Source organism: Silurus meridionalis, chromosome 23 (genome assembly GCF_014805685.1).
Source record: "Silurus meridionalis isolate SWU-2019-XX chromosome 23, ASM1480568v1, whole genome shotgun sequence".
Lineage (NCBI taxonomy): Eukaryota > Metazoa > Chordata > Actinopteri > Siluriformes > Siluridae > Silurus > Silurus meridionalis.
In genome coordinates, this window is record NC_060906.1 from 25,246,253 (window position 1) to 25,261,350 (window position 15,098).

The 15,098-nt window shown below is 39.3% G+C and overlaps 1 protein-coding gene and 1 pseudogene across 1 annotated transcript; both read right to left on the reverse strand.

Annotated features, from left to right (window-relative positions):
- Nucleotides 1-461: 461 nt before the first annotated feature.
- On the reverse strand, nucleotides 462-14,931 carry LOC124376607 (gastrula zinc finger protein XlCGF57.1-like). Its single transcript, XM_046835778.1, is given in 11 exon segments — nucleotides 462-801; nucleotides 928-999; nucleotides 1,404-1,521; nucleotides 3,257-3,409; nucleotides 4,494-5,472; nucleotides 5,474-6,539; nucleotides 7,896-8,012; nucleotides 8,103-8,210; nucleotides 8,349-8,481; nucleotides 14,504-14,605; nucleotides 14,746-14,931. Coding segments are annotated over 6 exon segments (1,989 nt in total). The 5' UTR covers nucleotides 14,576-14,605; nucleotides 14,746-14,931; the 3' UTR covers nucleotides 462-801; nucleotides 928-999; nucleotides 1,404-1,521; nucleotides 3,257-3,409; nucleotides 4,494-4,979.
- LOC124377315 lies at nucleotides 10,648-14,184 on the reverse strand (annotated as a pseudogene).
- Nucleotides 14,932-15,098: the final 167 nt, after the last annotated feature.

Below are 15,098 nucleotides of genomic sequence, written 5' to 3' on the forward strand. Positions count from 1 at the left end.
CTCCTTTGTTTCAACAGACATCTCTCGTGTTGGAGCCATGAGTTATGTCAATCATCTTGGTTCAACACATCACTAATGTGTGCAAGCACTTTTTTAACTGCAGACTAATTAGCAGTTGTAATCAGATACAGGTGTTTGTTTTAGAAATGCAAAGTGCATGGTGATTCCATATCATTTTCCTCAGATTTGTGAGATTCCATATTTTTTTCCTCTGTTTGATCTGTAAAAACAGTTGTAATTGACTATAGTTATCTTTCTTTTTTTTTTTTTCTTTTTTTTTTATACGTATTATAAGTATTTTATACAGCCAGAAGTTTGGATTGTTGAGAGAAAATTGTTTTGTGGCATAAATGTGCTTGGTTTTTTTTCTACACAATTAAACATTTGAATGAACATCTTCTGAGAGGGGTGATTCCATACTTTTTGCCAGGGGTTGTATTAAATAAATAGTTACAAACATGTTACATTTATAAACATTTATTGTGTTGCAAGTGCTTCCTGAATAATAAAAAAAACCAAGTGGAATATAATGCAGTACTTAAATTAAGGCAACTGTTTACAGCCCGTGTGCCAACAAGTAACAGGAATAAAAAAGGAACCAAATAAAACAAAAATATTATGTTAAAACATTGCAACATTAAACATTATTTTCACATTTTCAACGTAAAATTGAGATATCATTGCATGGAACAGTAATCAGTGTGCACTTTCTCCTGATCTGGAACTTGAAACACTGCATATGAGTGATTTTCCCAAACTGGAGTAAAAAACTTTGGAATGTCACTCCCAAAATTCACATATCTAAAAGTCAAAAAAAGGAGAAAGAAAACAAGAGAAAATAAACCATTTTACAAAGAAATTACACAAGTAAAATTTAATAATAACTGTATATTATAAATATATATAAATACAAAAAAAAAAACTTACCATAATTTAGTGTTTTCCCAAACCAGAGTCAAACATGCAAAAATGTGGAATGATGTAACCAAGATGAGGTCTCTGAAATAGTAAAAATGGATTGTAGTTTGGATTGTGGATTGTAATAATGAAAATGCATGTTTTACTTCATGTACACAATTTAACATGAAATCAAACCTTTTAATGTAGATACCTTTCATATACAGTCGACTAGGTGTGTTTGGCAAATTTGCATAAAGGCGACTGCATACCTTTCAATGATCTGAATTACAAATATTTGCTAACAGATTTGTTTTATCCTATAAACATATACATTTAGAGAACATTCATATTTTTGTTTCAGAGTTAGCATATTAGCAAAGGAAATGTATGTCAAGATGACAAAGCTGTTTAAAAATCAAATACAATCTGTAAAACATGATGCATGTAGAACATACATATTCTACCACACAAGAATGCTCAGACTCCAGGGATGGGTTACTTACCCTAATGATCTCCTATCCACAGCAAACACACATACGACACCACAACCGCACCTGTCGAACACTGGCCTCCCAGAAACACAGAGAAGAAGCAAATCACAGTATGGCCAAGCCAAATTACCTGCACACACACACACACACACACACAAAACACAATCACAAAAAGGCAATGACAATGGCAAAAAGCAGAAGAAAATACAACCAGAATAATAAAGTTAATTCCATGGCTGTTGGGTACACATCCAGGTCTTCCGACCCCTAAGAAAAGCAGAAATATATATAGCAGCAGTTTATCAGGCCACCTCTCAGCAGATCGTCACAGTGTTGAGCACTGAAACAGACACACTAATATATATAAAACACAGTCCGTGAACATGCTAGCATTCAGCTCCTTAGCTAATCTGTTACATATACTTTTACATCAGAATCAGAATCAGGTTTATTGGCCAAGTGTGTTGACACACACAAGGAATTTGGTTCCAGCTGTTAGTGACTCTCAAAAGTACAGATATAAATAAAACCTATACATGACAAAACAGACAAGACATACAATGTGAGAAAGTATAGACAGCGTGGGTAATAAATAGGGTTACAGCTCAGAATGTACATGTTAGATTTTTATCATGCCCAAACAAAACTTAATTCTTGGAGAGGTTTTCCATACGACCTGCTATGCCCGTGGTGCCTTTCTGATATCAGGGAAGAAGAAATACACAGCGATGCAGCAAATGTTCTTCTGGTTTATTGCAGACACAGAACGTATATTATATATATATATATATATATATATATATATATATATATATATATATATATATATATATATATATACACACACACACACACACACACACACACACACACATACAGAGAAAAGGCTGTCCTAAACTTGTTTCCTGTTTAGACAAGAGGATATACTAGCCGGAGATGTGTGAGCCCAGATAAGACTCCCTGTTTACCTTACAGACTAACATCGTCAATATTCTATAGACACTGAACAGACAAAGGAATGTGTGTGAAACAGTGTGAAAACCATCTTAACACTAACAGTACATAAAGTGTGGGAGTGCATGGTAGTGCAAATAACAGTATTTTGTGTCAGGTATAAAAGGTTACTATAAACCTTTGTACAGTATATAGCAGCCATAGTGTGTGCAACATATACAGGTAATGTGATGACTGACAGTTCTGTGCAGTACTTCGGTAGATATGAGATATGTGCAGGGAATATAATTATGGTGATTTGTTAGTGAGGGTGATTGCTTGGGGAAAGAAACTGTTTCTGTGTCTGGCAGTTTTGGTGAACAAAGTTCTGTAGCGCCTGCCATGGAAGGAGCTGAAAGATGTTGTGTCCAGGGAGTGAAGGGTTGTTAATAATTTTTTCTGCCCGGTTTCTGGTTCTTGTATGGTACAAGTCCTGGAGAGTGGGCAGGGGAGCACCAATGATTTTTTTCTGCTGTTTTAGGATTAGCTAAGGAGCTGAATGCTAGCGTGTTCACATTAGCCACAGCACGGTATGGCCAGAACGTGCATCCCACGCTGATGCTCGGCACGTAAATAAAAGAGCAAAAATACAACAATGCCACTCCGTCCGTTCATCCGACCCACAAACAACAAGACACCCAGACACAGCGTGTTCTCTTCTAATTCCATTATAAGGCCTTTAGGGTCAGATAGTTGCTAGAATTCTGAAAAAGGAGGTTTAAGTCATAAGCAGAACTGCAGTATCAACTGTCAAATCAAACATGCCACACAACCTATCAGTTCACTTAAAAGTAAGTAATAAAATCAAAACTGTTAACGGATCATCACATTTAGAACATTTGGCAGATGCCAGATTATCCAGAGAGACTTACGAGGCTCTTTGCACCAGATGATTTAATTTCTTTTTGGAAAAAATGGACACCACGTCATCAGGAATAAAGAGGATAGGGACCATCTGGCTTGTTATCAGTGCTCAGATCAAACAGCTGCATCTTGGATCTTGGATCATGGGAGTGCATTAGTGCCTGTGGAATAGGTAGTTGGGCATTTAAAAAGGCTCCATCAACACTGAACGATATGTACATGCTTTAACAAATGGTTATATGCAGAAAATATAGGTCTTGGACAGTGCTAACTGCATACTGCATCTATTACAATAGCATGACTTCATAGTAGAAGAGTCCAGGTGCTGAACTGGCCTTCCTGCAGTTCAGACCTTTCACCATTTAAAAACATTTGGCACATCATGAAATGGAAAAATACAACAAACGGTACAGTACTGTTTGAGAAGCTAGAATCTGGTATCGGACATATGGGACAACAATCCTCTACCAAAACTTCAGCAACTGTTTTCCTCAGTTCCCAGATGTATACGGACAGAAGACATGATGCTACACAGTGGGAAACATTGCCCTGACCCATCTTTCTTTGAGACATGTTGCAGCGTATAAATTCAAAAGGAAATCTTTTCCTTAAAATGGTCCAAATAGAGTTTAATCATTCAATATTGTGAATAGATTATAAATCTGAGATTTGCAAATCATTGCATTCTGTTTTTATTTACATTTTCCACAGTGTGCCACCTTTTTTGGAATTGGGTTGTACATAAAAATGGAAAATCTCTGAGATTGGCTATTAGCCATGAGATACAGACAGTGGAGATAGCATTGGTTGAAACAGAAAGCTAGTGGCAATGTTTTGTGAGATTATGTCATATTAAAAGCAATTCTTGACTGAATAATTTGTTAATTTTTTGCCATTTAAACAATAACATTATTAAACAATAACAATATACATAATAATATACAACAACCTGTGCAGCTCTGGTGTATTCCATGACCAGGAGGATTAAGGCAGTGCTGGATAACAATAGTGCTCACACAAAATATTCACACTTTGGACACAGTTTTGACATGTTTACTTTTGTTGACAGTTATTTAGACAATAATATCTGTATGTTGAGTTATTTTCAAAGGACAGTAAATCTGTACTGCTTTACATGCTGCACAATAACTACTGTAAAATATATCCAACTTTCATTTCTATAGTATTGTCCTTTGAGAAGATACAAAAATGGTTGCATAAATATGAGGGGTAGGGTGTACTCACTTTTGTGAGATTTAAGGGAGTTAGACACGGGCCAAATTGTGATGGCTAGACAACTGGGTCAGAGCATCCACAAAACTGCAGCACTTGTGGGCTGTTCCTGGTCTGCAGTGGTCAGTATCTATCAAAAGTGTTCCAAGGAAGGAACACTGGTGAACCGGCGTCGTGGATGGCCGAGACACATTGATGCACGTGGGGCACAAAGGCTGGTCCGTGTGGTTCAATCCAATAGACGAGCTCCTGTAGCTCAAACTGCTGAAGAAGTTGATGCTATTAATACTCAACAGGTCTGGACTGTTTGAGCAGCAAAAGGGAGACCAACACATTATTAGCCAGGTGATCATAATATGTCCGAAAGGTGAATATATACATTTGTTTCATTTTACAAGTTTTAGATTTTAAACTGCAAAATGTACAGTTTCAAATGGCATGATCCTAAGGTCAAATACCTCCCAAGTGTGAATGACCTGGTGAGTTGCAATAGATTTATTAAATAAAACTCTTCACACAATCTAAAATATGATTCTCTCCTGTGCGAATGCATAGGTGCTGTTCAAGATTACGCCTTTGGGGAAAACTTTTCTCACAGTGCAAGCAGTGATACGGTTTCTCTCCTGTGTGAATGCGTTGGTGAATCTGGAGATCTCTTTTCTGATTAAAACTCTTCCCACATTCTGAACAGTGATAGGGCTTCTCTCCTGTGTGAACACGTAGGTGTCGGTTGAGACTACCGTAATAGGCAAAGGTCTTCCCACACTGTGAGCAGTGATGAGGCTTTTCTCCAGTGTGAGTAACCTGGTGCACTTTTAAATTTCTCTGGCAATTAAAACTCTTCCCACACTGTGAGCACTGATACGGCTTCTCTCCTGATTTAACTTCTTGGTGCTGTTTGAGACTGGTGAGTTGGCCAAAATGTTTGCCACACTCTGAGCTGTGATATGGCTTCTCTTCTGTGTGAATGCATTGGTGAGTCTGGAGCTCACTTTTTAATAAAACTCTTTGAACACTCTAAACAGTGGTATGGCTTCTCTCCTGTGTGAATGCGTTGGTGGGCATGGAGGTTATTCTGATGCTTGAATCTCTTCCCACACTCTGAGCAGTGATGAGGTTTCTCTTCTGTGTGCACAAGGAAGTGTCGCTGGAGATTACTATGTTGGACGAAACATTTCCCACACTGTGAGCATTGATATGGTCTCTCTCCTGTATGAATGCGCTGGTGAGTATGGAGATCGCCTCGTTGAATAAAACTCTTTCCACACTCTGAACAGTGATAGGGCCTGTTTCCTGTGTGAACGCGTTGGTGTCGTTTGAGACTCCTGTGACGGACAAAAGTCATTCCACACTGTGAGCACTCATGCGGCTTTTCTCCGGTGTGAATAAACTGATGTGCTTTTAAAGCACTCTGTCGAATAAATCTCTTCTCACACTGTAAGCATTGATACGGCCTCTCTCCTGTGTGAACTCGCTGGTGAGTCTGGAGGTGACTTGGTTGTTTAAAACTTTTTCCACAATATGAGCAGTGAAGGAGCTTCTTTTCTGTGTGAACGCGTTGGTGTTGTTTCAGATTACTGGGATGGCCAAAATTTCTTCCACACTCTGAACAGTGATATGACTTCTTTTCTGTGTGAATGCATCGGTGGTGTTTAAGAGTATTGGAACGGGTAAAACTCTTCCCACAGTCTGAACAGTTATATAACTTCTCTCCTGAGTGAATGCGCAGGTGAGTCTGGAGGTGACTTTTTTGCTTAAATCTCATCCCACACTCTGAGCAGTGATGGCGTTTCTCTCCTGTGTGAATGCGCTGGTGTCTTCTGAGACTTTTCTGGTCATTAAAACTCTTCTCACAATGTGAGCACTGGTAGACATCGTGCTCAATATTGGGGCTTCTTGATGGCACAACATTCTGATACATCGTCTCTCCTGAATTTATCAGTCTCTCATATTCCTTGGAGTGGCAGCTTGTGATGTGCTTGTGGAGGCACTGTTGAGATGTATAAGAAAGTGAACACCAGACGCAGGAAAAGACTGGTAGCTGGACATCGTCTTTTTCTGGAGAAGAAATTAAAGTATTACAACAGAAGGAGTTTTTTAACACTCTAAATTACAAGGTCAAGATTGAAATTACAAGATCAAACACAAGATCAGCACAGATGAAAAGAAGGCATTAGAGCTGTGATGGATCATCAAGAAAACCAGGTGGCCAATTTTAATTTTAAGTGGTCAGGGCCAGGTACAGGTTTAAATGTCTCTTGAAAATAGAAACACATTGACAAAGATGGTCAGAACAAATAAAAAGACTATTTTGAGAAGCTAAAACACATTCTCCAAAAGTCCTGCAACTCTTTACCAAAGACAAAAGACCCCACATCAGCACCACTCAACCACCGACTTCTGAAGACCTTTACTGCAGGTTACAGAAGTCCATCAACCAGCCATCAACACCAACTACTGACTACAGGTCAAATAAGTCTGTGGGAAGATGCAGCCAACATGGGTTAGGGTTAGGGCTAGGCTGTACTACAACCCAGAGCACGTCATCTCCATGGGAACCCATGCATGAATCCTCTCAGAACCTCCTTCACCAAAAGCATAACCAGTTCTTTAGGCCAAGACTAACATGCAACCTTTATTACCTGTAGTCTGGTTGGCTCTGTCAAGATAAAAAAATTTTATTGACCCCCTCAGTGAGTGGACCAACCCTCCCTCTAGTGCAAACAAAACCACCTGAATTTTAACAACAGCAAGTGGAGAATGGACATAAAAAATACAATGGTTCCCTGCCTACTCTAATCATCCAAGGTTGCACTGTGCCTGGCATTGGCTCTTTCAAGTTCCCAGTCTGGAAGTTCCTTGTCTGGTACCATCATGTCCATTCTGTACAGCCACCCAAAAGGACAAGTGCAGACTGCAACGTGTATTAATGCAGGATCTGATACACCAGACCTACTAAAATTAACATGACCCCAAGCAGTAAGGATGGGCAGAGATCCATAACCCTGAAACCGCCCCACCAGGATTGTGTCCTCAGCCCTCTGCTGTACTGTCTCTAAATGTATTACTGTGTGGACTCTGTATCTCTACCACCATTGGAAGGAAAAGAAAGAAAGATGCTTTATTCTTGTCACATGTTCTTTCCAGCACAGTGAACATTTTTTCATAGGCGATGTTAGGAACCTTTCAATCAGTAACCCAGAGCCTTAACCACTGAGCAACCACCTCCCTTGTCAAGTTTGCTGAAAACACAACTACTAGGAGGTGGAAGATGAATCAGCTAGTACATCAATTTGTGTGCTGAAGATGTGGCCCAAAGGTTCAAGCAGATAAAACATTCGCCTCACTTCTTTTTACAATGAAATATATATAGAAATAAAAAGTATAGAAGTGTAACAGTCACTGATACTTAACCCCACTCTGTTTTTGTACAGGGAAAGTCTTCATCTTCAGACTCTTCTTTTTTTACAAGCTTGATATGAAATTCTCTCAGTTGGTCTTCGGTGTCCACAGAGCCTGATGTTTCTCCACCTGAAAATTTCAGAAAGTACATTAAATGGCAAGTGTTCTCTGGCAGTAGCAAGTCTCTTAATAACAGAAGAATACACTCTGCTATGTTACAGAGATAATCTTCATTTTCAGGTTCTTCCTTTTTGACATAATTTTGTTCTTCCACAGGGGTGATGTGTCCCACAGGGTCTGGTGTTGCTTCACCTGAAATTTCACCATCTAAATTTAAAAGCATACAAAACACACCCAAGATGGAAGTCAGTGATCTGAAGCTGTGTTGCCAGGATAAGCTTTAAATCCAGCATCATCATGACCAGGATAAGCAGTGACAATGGACTGCAAGTTCTTCTGACTTACAGATGTAGCCTTCATCCTCAGGTTCTTCCTTCTTTATTTGTTTATGTTGGTCCACATGGTTGGTGAGACACATAGAGCATGATGTTCCTCCATCTGTATCTGCAGAGGTTTCAGGCTGTGCATCACTACAAGCCTAGGCAGAGTAATAATTAATAAGCACAGAAACTCAGGCTTTATGGAGTAGCAGATGATTATAGTTATTTTTTTAAAATGTCCAAAAAAGTGAAGAAAAAAAAATTACACACTTTGCATTTATTTACAAGATGCCCCGAAGACACAACTCATGACTGGGAGAAGAACTGAAGCTACCAATAAGATGAAACAAAAACAAGGTCTTTTTTATTCGCTTTCCATCAGAGTTTTCACTGAGGCTTGAACCCAGACCCTGAGTCTCATGTTATACAAACTGATCTAACCAGTCACTTCATTTAGGAATTAAGAAGGTCATAATTGTTTAGACCTTAAACAATTAATTGTTTGGACTTTTTAACAAGATTGTTTAACGTGATTTTTGATGGTGAGAAGATGCCTGAGGAATGGAGAAGGAGTGGGCTGGTACCGATCTTTAGGAATAAGGGAGATGTGCAGACCTGCAGTAACTACAGCGGAATAAAGTTGATCAGTCACACCATGAAGTTATGGAAAAGAGTAGTGGAAGCCAGGCTGAGAGAAGAGGTGACCATCTGTGAGCAACAGTATGGTTTCATGCTGAAGAAGAGTACTTCAGACGCATTATTTGCTTTGAGAATGTTGATAAAGAAGTATAGAGTATACAAATAGAGGTCAGATGGAGTTGCATTGTGTGTTTTTGGACTTAGAAAAAGCGTACGACAGAGTGCCGAGAGAGGAGTTGTGGTATTGTATGAGGAAGTCTGGTGTGTCAGAAGTATGTGAGTGTGGTGCACGACATGTTTGAGGGCAGTCTGACAGCAGTAAAGCGTGCAGTAGGAGCGACAGACTGTTAAGGTGGGGGTGTAACAGTATCAATGGAGACAAAATGTGGAGTGAGATGTTGAAGAGACACGTGTTGAAGAGACACATTAGCAATCTAATGATCACGTGTCCACAAACTGGTGTGCATACAGTGTAGGTAGAAAGTGCTACCTGTGAGACAGCAGCAGGAGTATGTGGAGCTTCTCTGCAGGAACATGGTTGGACCTCTGCTGACTCCATTAGAAGGTCATAAATGTTCTACAAAAGGAGCTTCAAATCACACATCAGGATAAAAATGTAAATGAATATTACATGCTTTAATTAGATAAAATATCCTAATAGTATCTATTAAATAAAACTGTGGTAAAGTGTAAAATAAATCAGTAAATAAATCCAGTTTATAAAATACCCTGTGTTTACGGGTTAGCAGCTCCACCAGGGTTACTGAGACCCAATCCCAAATCTCTCCTCTTTCACTAGGTAGTGAACTACACAGGGTGACTACACCACTCTATCTCTCCCTAATGTAGTGCACTTCGAAGGGAGGAAGGAGGGATTCGGGATTCAGCCACAAACTGTACAACAGCTCAGCTGGTTGAATTTACCTCAGAGATTAAAGAGAAACGCAGTCAAATAAACAATAAAAAGCTTCTGTTTTAAATAAAAATGTTTTATGAAGGATGAAGATGATTATATCTAAACAAAAAAAACTCTCAGAAATGGGGGAAAAGTCCTGCAGCTCCTCTTCATCTGTTGTGGTTTTAAAGTAGTGTTTATTGTAAAGCGCCACCTGCTGGAGGAGTCTGTTACTCACATAAAGTCATACACTGACCTGCTCATCACACGGAGGTTTTCATGTTTCTCAGCAGGTTTTGGTAATTTAGTCAAGTGTGGCACTTTAATGGTGGATTTGAGAAGATCTAAATAAAATTTTACTACAGAATCTGAACCACAGTCTTGTCAGATATGACTTACCGCATGACCCTGTTTAATAACGCTGAAGAAAATATCCTGTGACTCGTGGACAGACATCTGGACCTCAATATTAGGTACTTGCGAGTAAAGGGCCAAGAAGTAAACAGTCACATCATTAAGTTTGCCATTGACACAACTGTGGTGCGTCTCAACAGCAAGAATGGCGAGTCAGCGTACAGAGATGAAGTACAGAGGTTAACAGACTCGTGCAAAGCCAAAAATCTGTCTCTAAACTTAAATAAAACAAAAGAAATGGGTGTTGACTTCAGGAGAACAAGTAGTGATCACCCAACCTGTGCATCAACAGCTCCCCAGTGGAGATCATGGAGAACGCCAAATTCCTTGGTGTTCACCTGGTCCCTCAACACGAGCTCCATAACAAGAGAAGCCCAGCAGTGTCTTTACTTATTGGATGCTGAAATAGTGGGAAGAGTATGTCACCTTAAAAGTGAATATGAAGCAATTCTAGATATAGACAAAATTTTTATACATTAATATAGAAATAAACAATAATATACCTGATACATGATAGACCCGTCGATCATGAACAGCATGAACTTCTTCAGCAGTTCGAGCTACAGGAGCTAAACTGTTGGATCGGACCACACGGACCAGCCTTCGCTCCAAACATGCATCGGACCACATGGACCAGCCTTCGCTCCCAACCAGCATCAATGAGCATTGACAACCCATGACCCTGTCACTGGTTCATCACTGTTCCTTCCTTGGACCATCTGGACCACATACTGACCATTGCAGCCCAGTAACAGCACACAAGAGGTGCAGTTTTGAAGATCTGACCCAGTTGTCTAGCAGTCACATTTTGGCCCTAAATCCTTACACTTACCCATTTTTCCTGCTTCTAACATCAACTTTGAGGACAAAATGTTCATTTGCTGTATAATATATCCCACCCATTAACATGTGCCATGATTAAAAGATAATCAGGGCTAGGGTTAAGTGCAGCTTGTATAGCAGTATAGATTTGCTGCTCTCTGAAAATAAATCAACATACAGCCTTTATTGTTTAAATAGATGTTGCTATCGATTATTTTAATAGAGTATTCTACCGAGTATTTGGATGAAAAGTACTTTTTCTTTATTAAAGCGCAATATTAAATATACATTAGGAAATAAGACGGGTCTCTAAAAAAGAACAAAAAACTTGTTTCCTTTTTAGGAAAATGTGAAACTTTTATTGCTGAGATTGCATACAAGAATATATTTGAATATTAAACCTATTTAGTGCATTTAATTGCCATATTACATCAAAACGTAAATAAAAAAAACATAAAAATCATAAATAACAAATTTGAGATTATTACAAAAAAAAGAAAAACACACTATAAAGTTAGTTTAATACCATGTGATTCTACTGATTATAACCCATTTTATTGAGCAAAAAGAACATAAAGGCTCAGTTTTGCTAGAAAACATATTTTGTAGAGGAGGGACATGGGGTATATTGTAAAAGAATGCTGAGGATGGAGCCACCAGGAAGGAGGAAAAGAGGAAGGCTAAGGAGGAGGTTTATGGATGTGGTGAGGGAAGACATACAGGTGGCTGGTTTGAAAGAGGCAAATGTAAAGGGCAGGGTAGTACGTAGACTGATGATCCATCGTGGAGACCCCTAACAAGAAAAGCTGAAAGAAAAAGAAAATATATACAATAGGGCAAATGAGTATTTGATACACTGCTGATCTTTCAAATTTTCCTACTTACAAAGAACGGAGAGATCTGTAACTTTCATCGTAGGTACACCTCAACTGTGAGAGACAGAATCTAAAAAATAAATAAATAAATAAATAAATAAATAAATAAAAATCTCATTGTATTATTTTTAAACAATTTATTTCCTTTTTCTTGCATAAAATAAGTATTTGTTACAATAGAAAAATATAACTTAATATTTGGTAGAGAAACCTTTGTATAGAATTTCAAAGGTCAGACAGTTTCTGTAGTTCTTGACCAGGTTTGCACACACTGCAGCAGGGATCTTGGCCTACTCCTCCATACAGGTCTTCTCCAGATCTTTCAGGTTTTAGGGCTGATGCTGGGCAACACAGAGTTTCAGCTCCCTCCATAGATTTTCTATTGGGTTCAGGTCTGGAGATTGGCTAGGTCATTCCAGGACCTTGAAATGCTTCTTACGGAGCCACTCCTTAGTTGCCCTGGCTGTGTGTTTGGGGTCATTGTCATGCTGGAAGGCCCAGCCACAACCCATCATCAATGCTCTTACTGAGGGATGAAGGTTGATGCCCAAAATCTCATGACGTACAGTGGAGTTTATACCAAAAAGTTCTATTTTGGTCTCATTTGACCACATGACCATCCCACAAGCCTCCTCTGGATCATCCAGATGGTCTTTGGCATACTTCAGACGGGCCTGGACATGTGCTGGCTTTAGCAGGGGGACCTTGCGTGTGATGCAGGATTTTAATCTGTGACAGTGCAGTGTGTTACTAATGGTAACCATTGAGACTGTGGTCCCAGCTCTCTTCAGGTCATTGACCAGGTCCTCCCATGTAGTTCTAGGCTGATCACTTACCTTTCTCAAAATCATTGATACTCCACAAGGTGAGATTTTGCATGGAGTCCCAGTCCGAGGGAGTTGACAGTCATCTTTAATTTCTTCCATTTTCTAATAGTTGAGCCAACATTTGAGCCAACATTTAAAAATTATACAATGTGATTTTCCAGATTTATTTTAGATTCTGTCTCTCACAGTTGAGGTGTACCTACGAAGAAAAATACAGATCTCTCAGTTCTTTGTAAGTGGGAAAACTTGAAAAATCTGCAGTGTATCAAATACTCATTTGAACCACTGTATATACACATTTGTTAAATTTACAGGTTTAAAAATTTAGATTGCAACATTCACAGCTTCACATGTCATTATCCTAAATTCAAATAGTGTAAGGTGAATCTAAAGGTAGATTTATTGAATTAAACTCTTCCCACAAAAAACTTACCTCTTGCTGGTGTGTTGGTGCTGTTTGAGATTACTCTGTTGGGTGAAACTCTTCTGACAATGGAGGCAGTGGAACCTGTATGAACACTTTGTTGAATCTGGAGATCACCTTTTTGAATTAAACAATTCCCACACTCTGAACAGTGAACGGGCGTCTCTCCTGTGTGAACGCATTGGTGTTTAAGACTGCTGTGATGGGTAAAAGTCATTTCACACTCTGAGTGACATGGTGCACATTGAAAGTGCTCTGGCGATTAAAACTCTCCCCACACTGTTAACAATGATTAGGCTTCTCTCCTACGCAAACCTGTTGGTGTTGTTTGAGATTACTGCTTTGGCCAAAACTTTTCCCACACTCTGAGCAGTGATATGGCTTCTCTTCTGTATGAATCCGCTGGTGAGTCTGGAGATCGCCTCGTTAAATAAAACTCTTTCCACACTCTGAACAGCAAAAGGGCTTTTCTCCTGTGCGAACGTGTTGGTGTTGTTTAAGACTCCTGTGACGGCCAAAAGTCATTCCACACTGTAAGCACTGATGCGGCTTTTCACCTGTGTGAATAAACTGATGTGCTGTCAAAGTGCTCTTTTGAATGAATCTCTTCCCACACTGTGAGCACTGATACGGGCCTCTCTCCTGTGTGAATGTGCTGGTGAGTCTGGAGGTGACTCTGTTGCTTAAAACTCTTCCCACAATCTGAGCAGTTAAGGAGTTTCTTTGCTGTGTGAACGCGTTGGTGGTGTTTGAGACTACTGGAATGGCCAAAACTTCTCCCACAATCTGAACAGTTATATAACTTCTCTCCTGTGTGAACTTGCTGGTGAGTCCGGAGGTAACTTTTCGCTTAAATCTCATCCCACACTCTAAGCAGTGATGGCATTTCTCTCCATTGTGAATGCGCTGGTGTCTTCTAAGATTCTTCTGCCTGGGCTTCTTGATGGCACAATATTCTGATACATCGTCACTCCTGAATTCATCAGTCTCTCATATTCCTTAGAGTGGAAGCTTGTGATGTGCTTGTGGAGGCACTGTTGAGATGTATAAGAAAGTGAACAACAGAAGCAGGAGAAGACTGGTAGCTGGACATCGTCTTTTTCTAAAGGAGTGAAATTAAAGTATTACAAAATAATTGTATAATGGGGGGTTTAAGTTTTTAAACACTCTAAATTATAAGATCAAACAACCAGCAAAGATGAGAAGAAGGCATTAGAGATAGAGCAATCTAATGATCACGCGTCCACAAACTGGTGTGCATACAGTGTAGGTAGAAAGTGTTACCTGTGAGACAGCAGCAGCAGGAGTATGTGGAGCTTCTCTGCAGGAACATGGTTGGACCTCTGCTGACTCCATTAGAAGGTCATAAAGGTTCTACAAAAGGAGCTTTAAATCACACATCAGGATAAAAATGTGAATGAGTCATTACATGCTTTAATTAGATAAAATATCCTAATAGTATCTTTTAAATAAAACTGTAGTAAAGTGTAAAATAAATCAGTAAATAAATCCAGTTTATAAAATACCCTGTGTTTACGGGTTAGCAGCTCCACCAGGGTTACTGAGACCCAATCCCAAATCTCTCCTCTTTCACTAGGTAGTGAACTACACAGGGTGACTACACCACTCTATCTCTCCCTAATGTAGTGCACTTCGAAGGGAGGAAGAAGGGATTCGGGATTCAGCCTCTAACTGTACAACAGCTCAGCTGGTTGAATTTACCTCAGGGATTAAAGAGAAACGCAGTCAAATAAACAATAAAAAGCTTCTGTTTTAAAATAAATATGATTTATAAAGGATTTTTTGTCTGAAGATGAATATATCTAAACGAAAATCCAGGTTTGTGACAACATTAAATCTCTTGATCTGTTCATCTGTG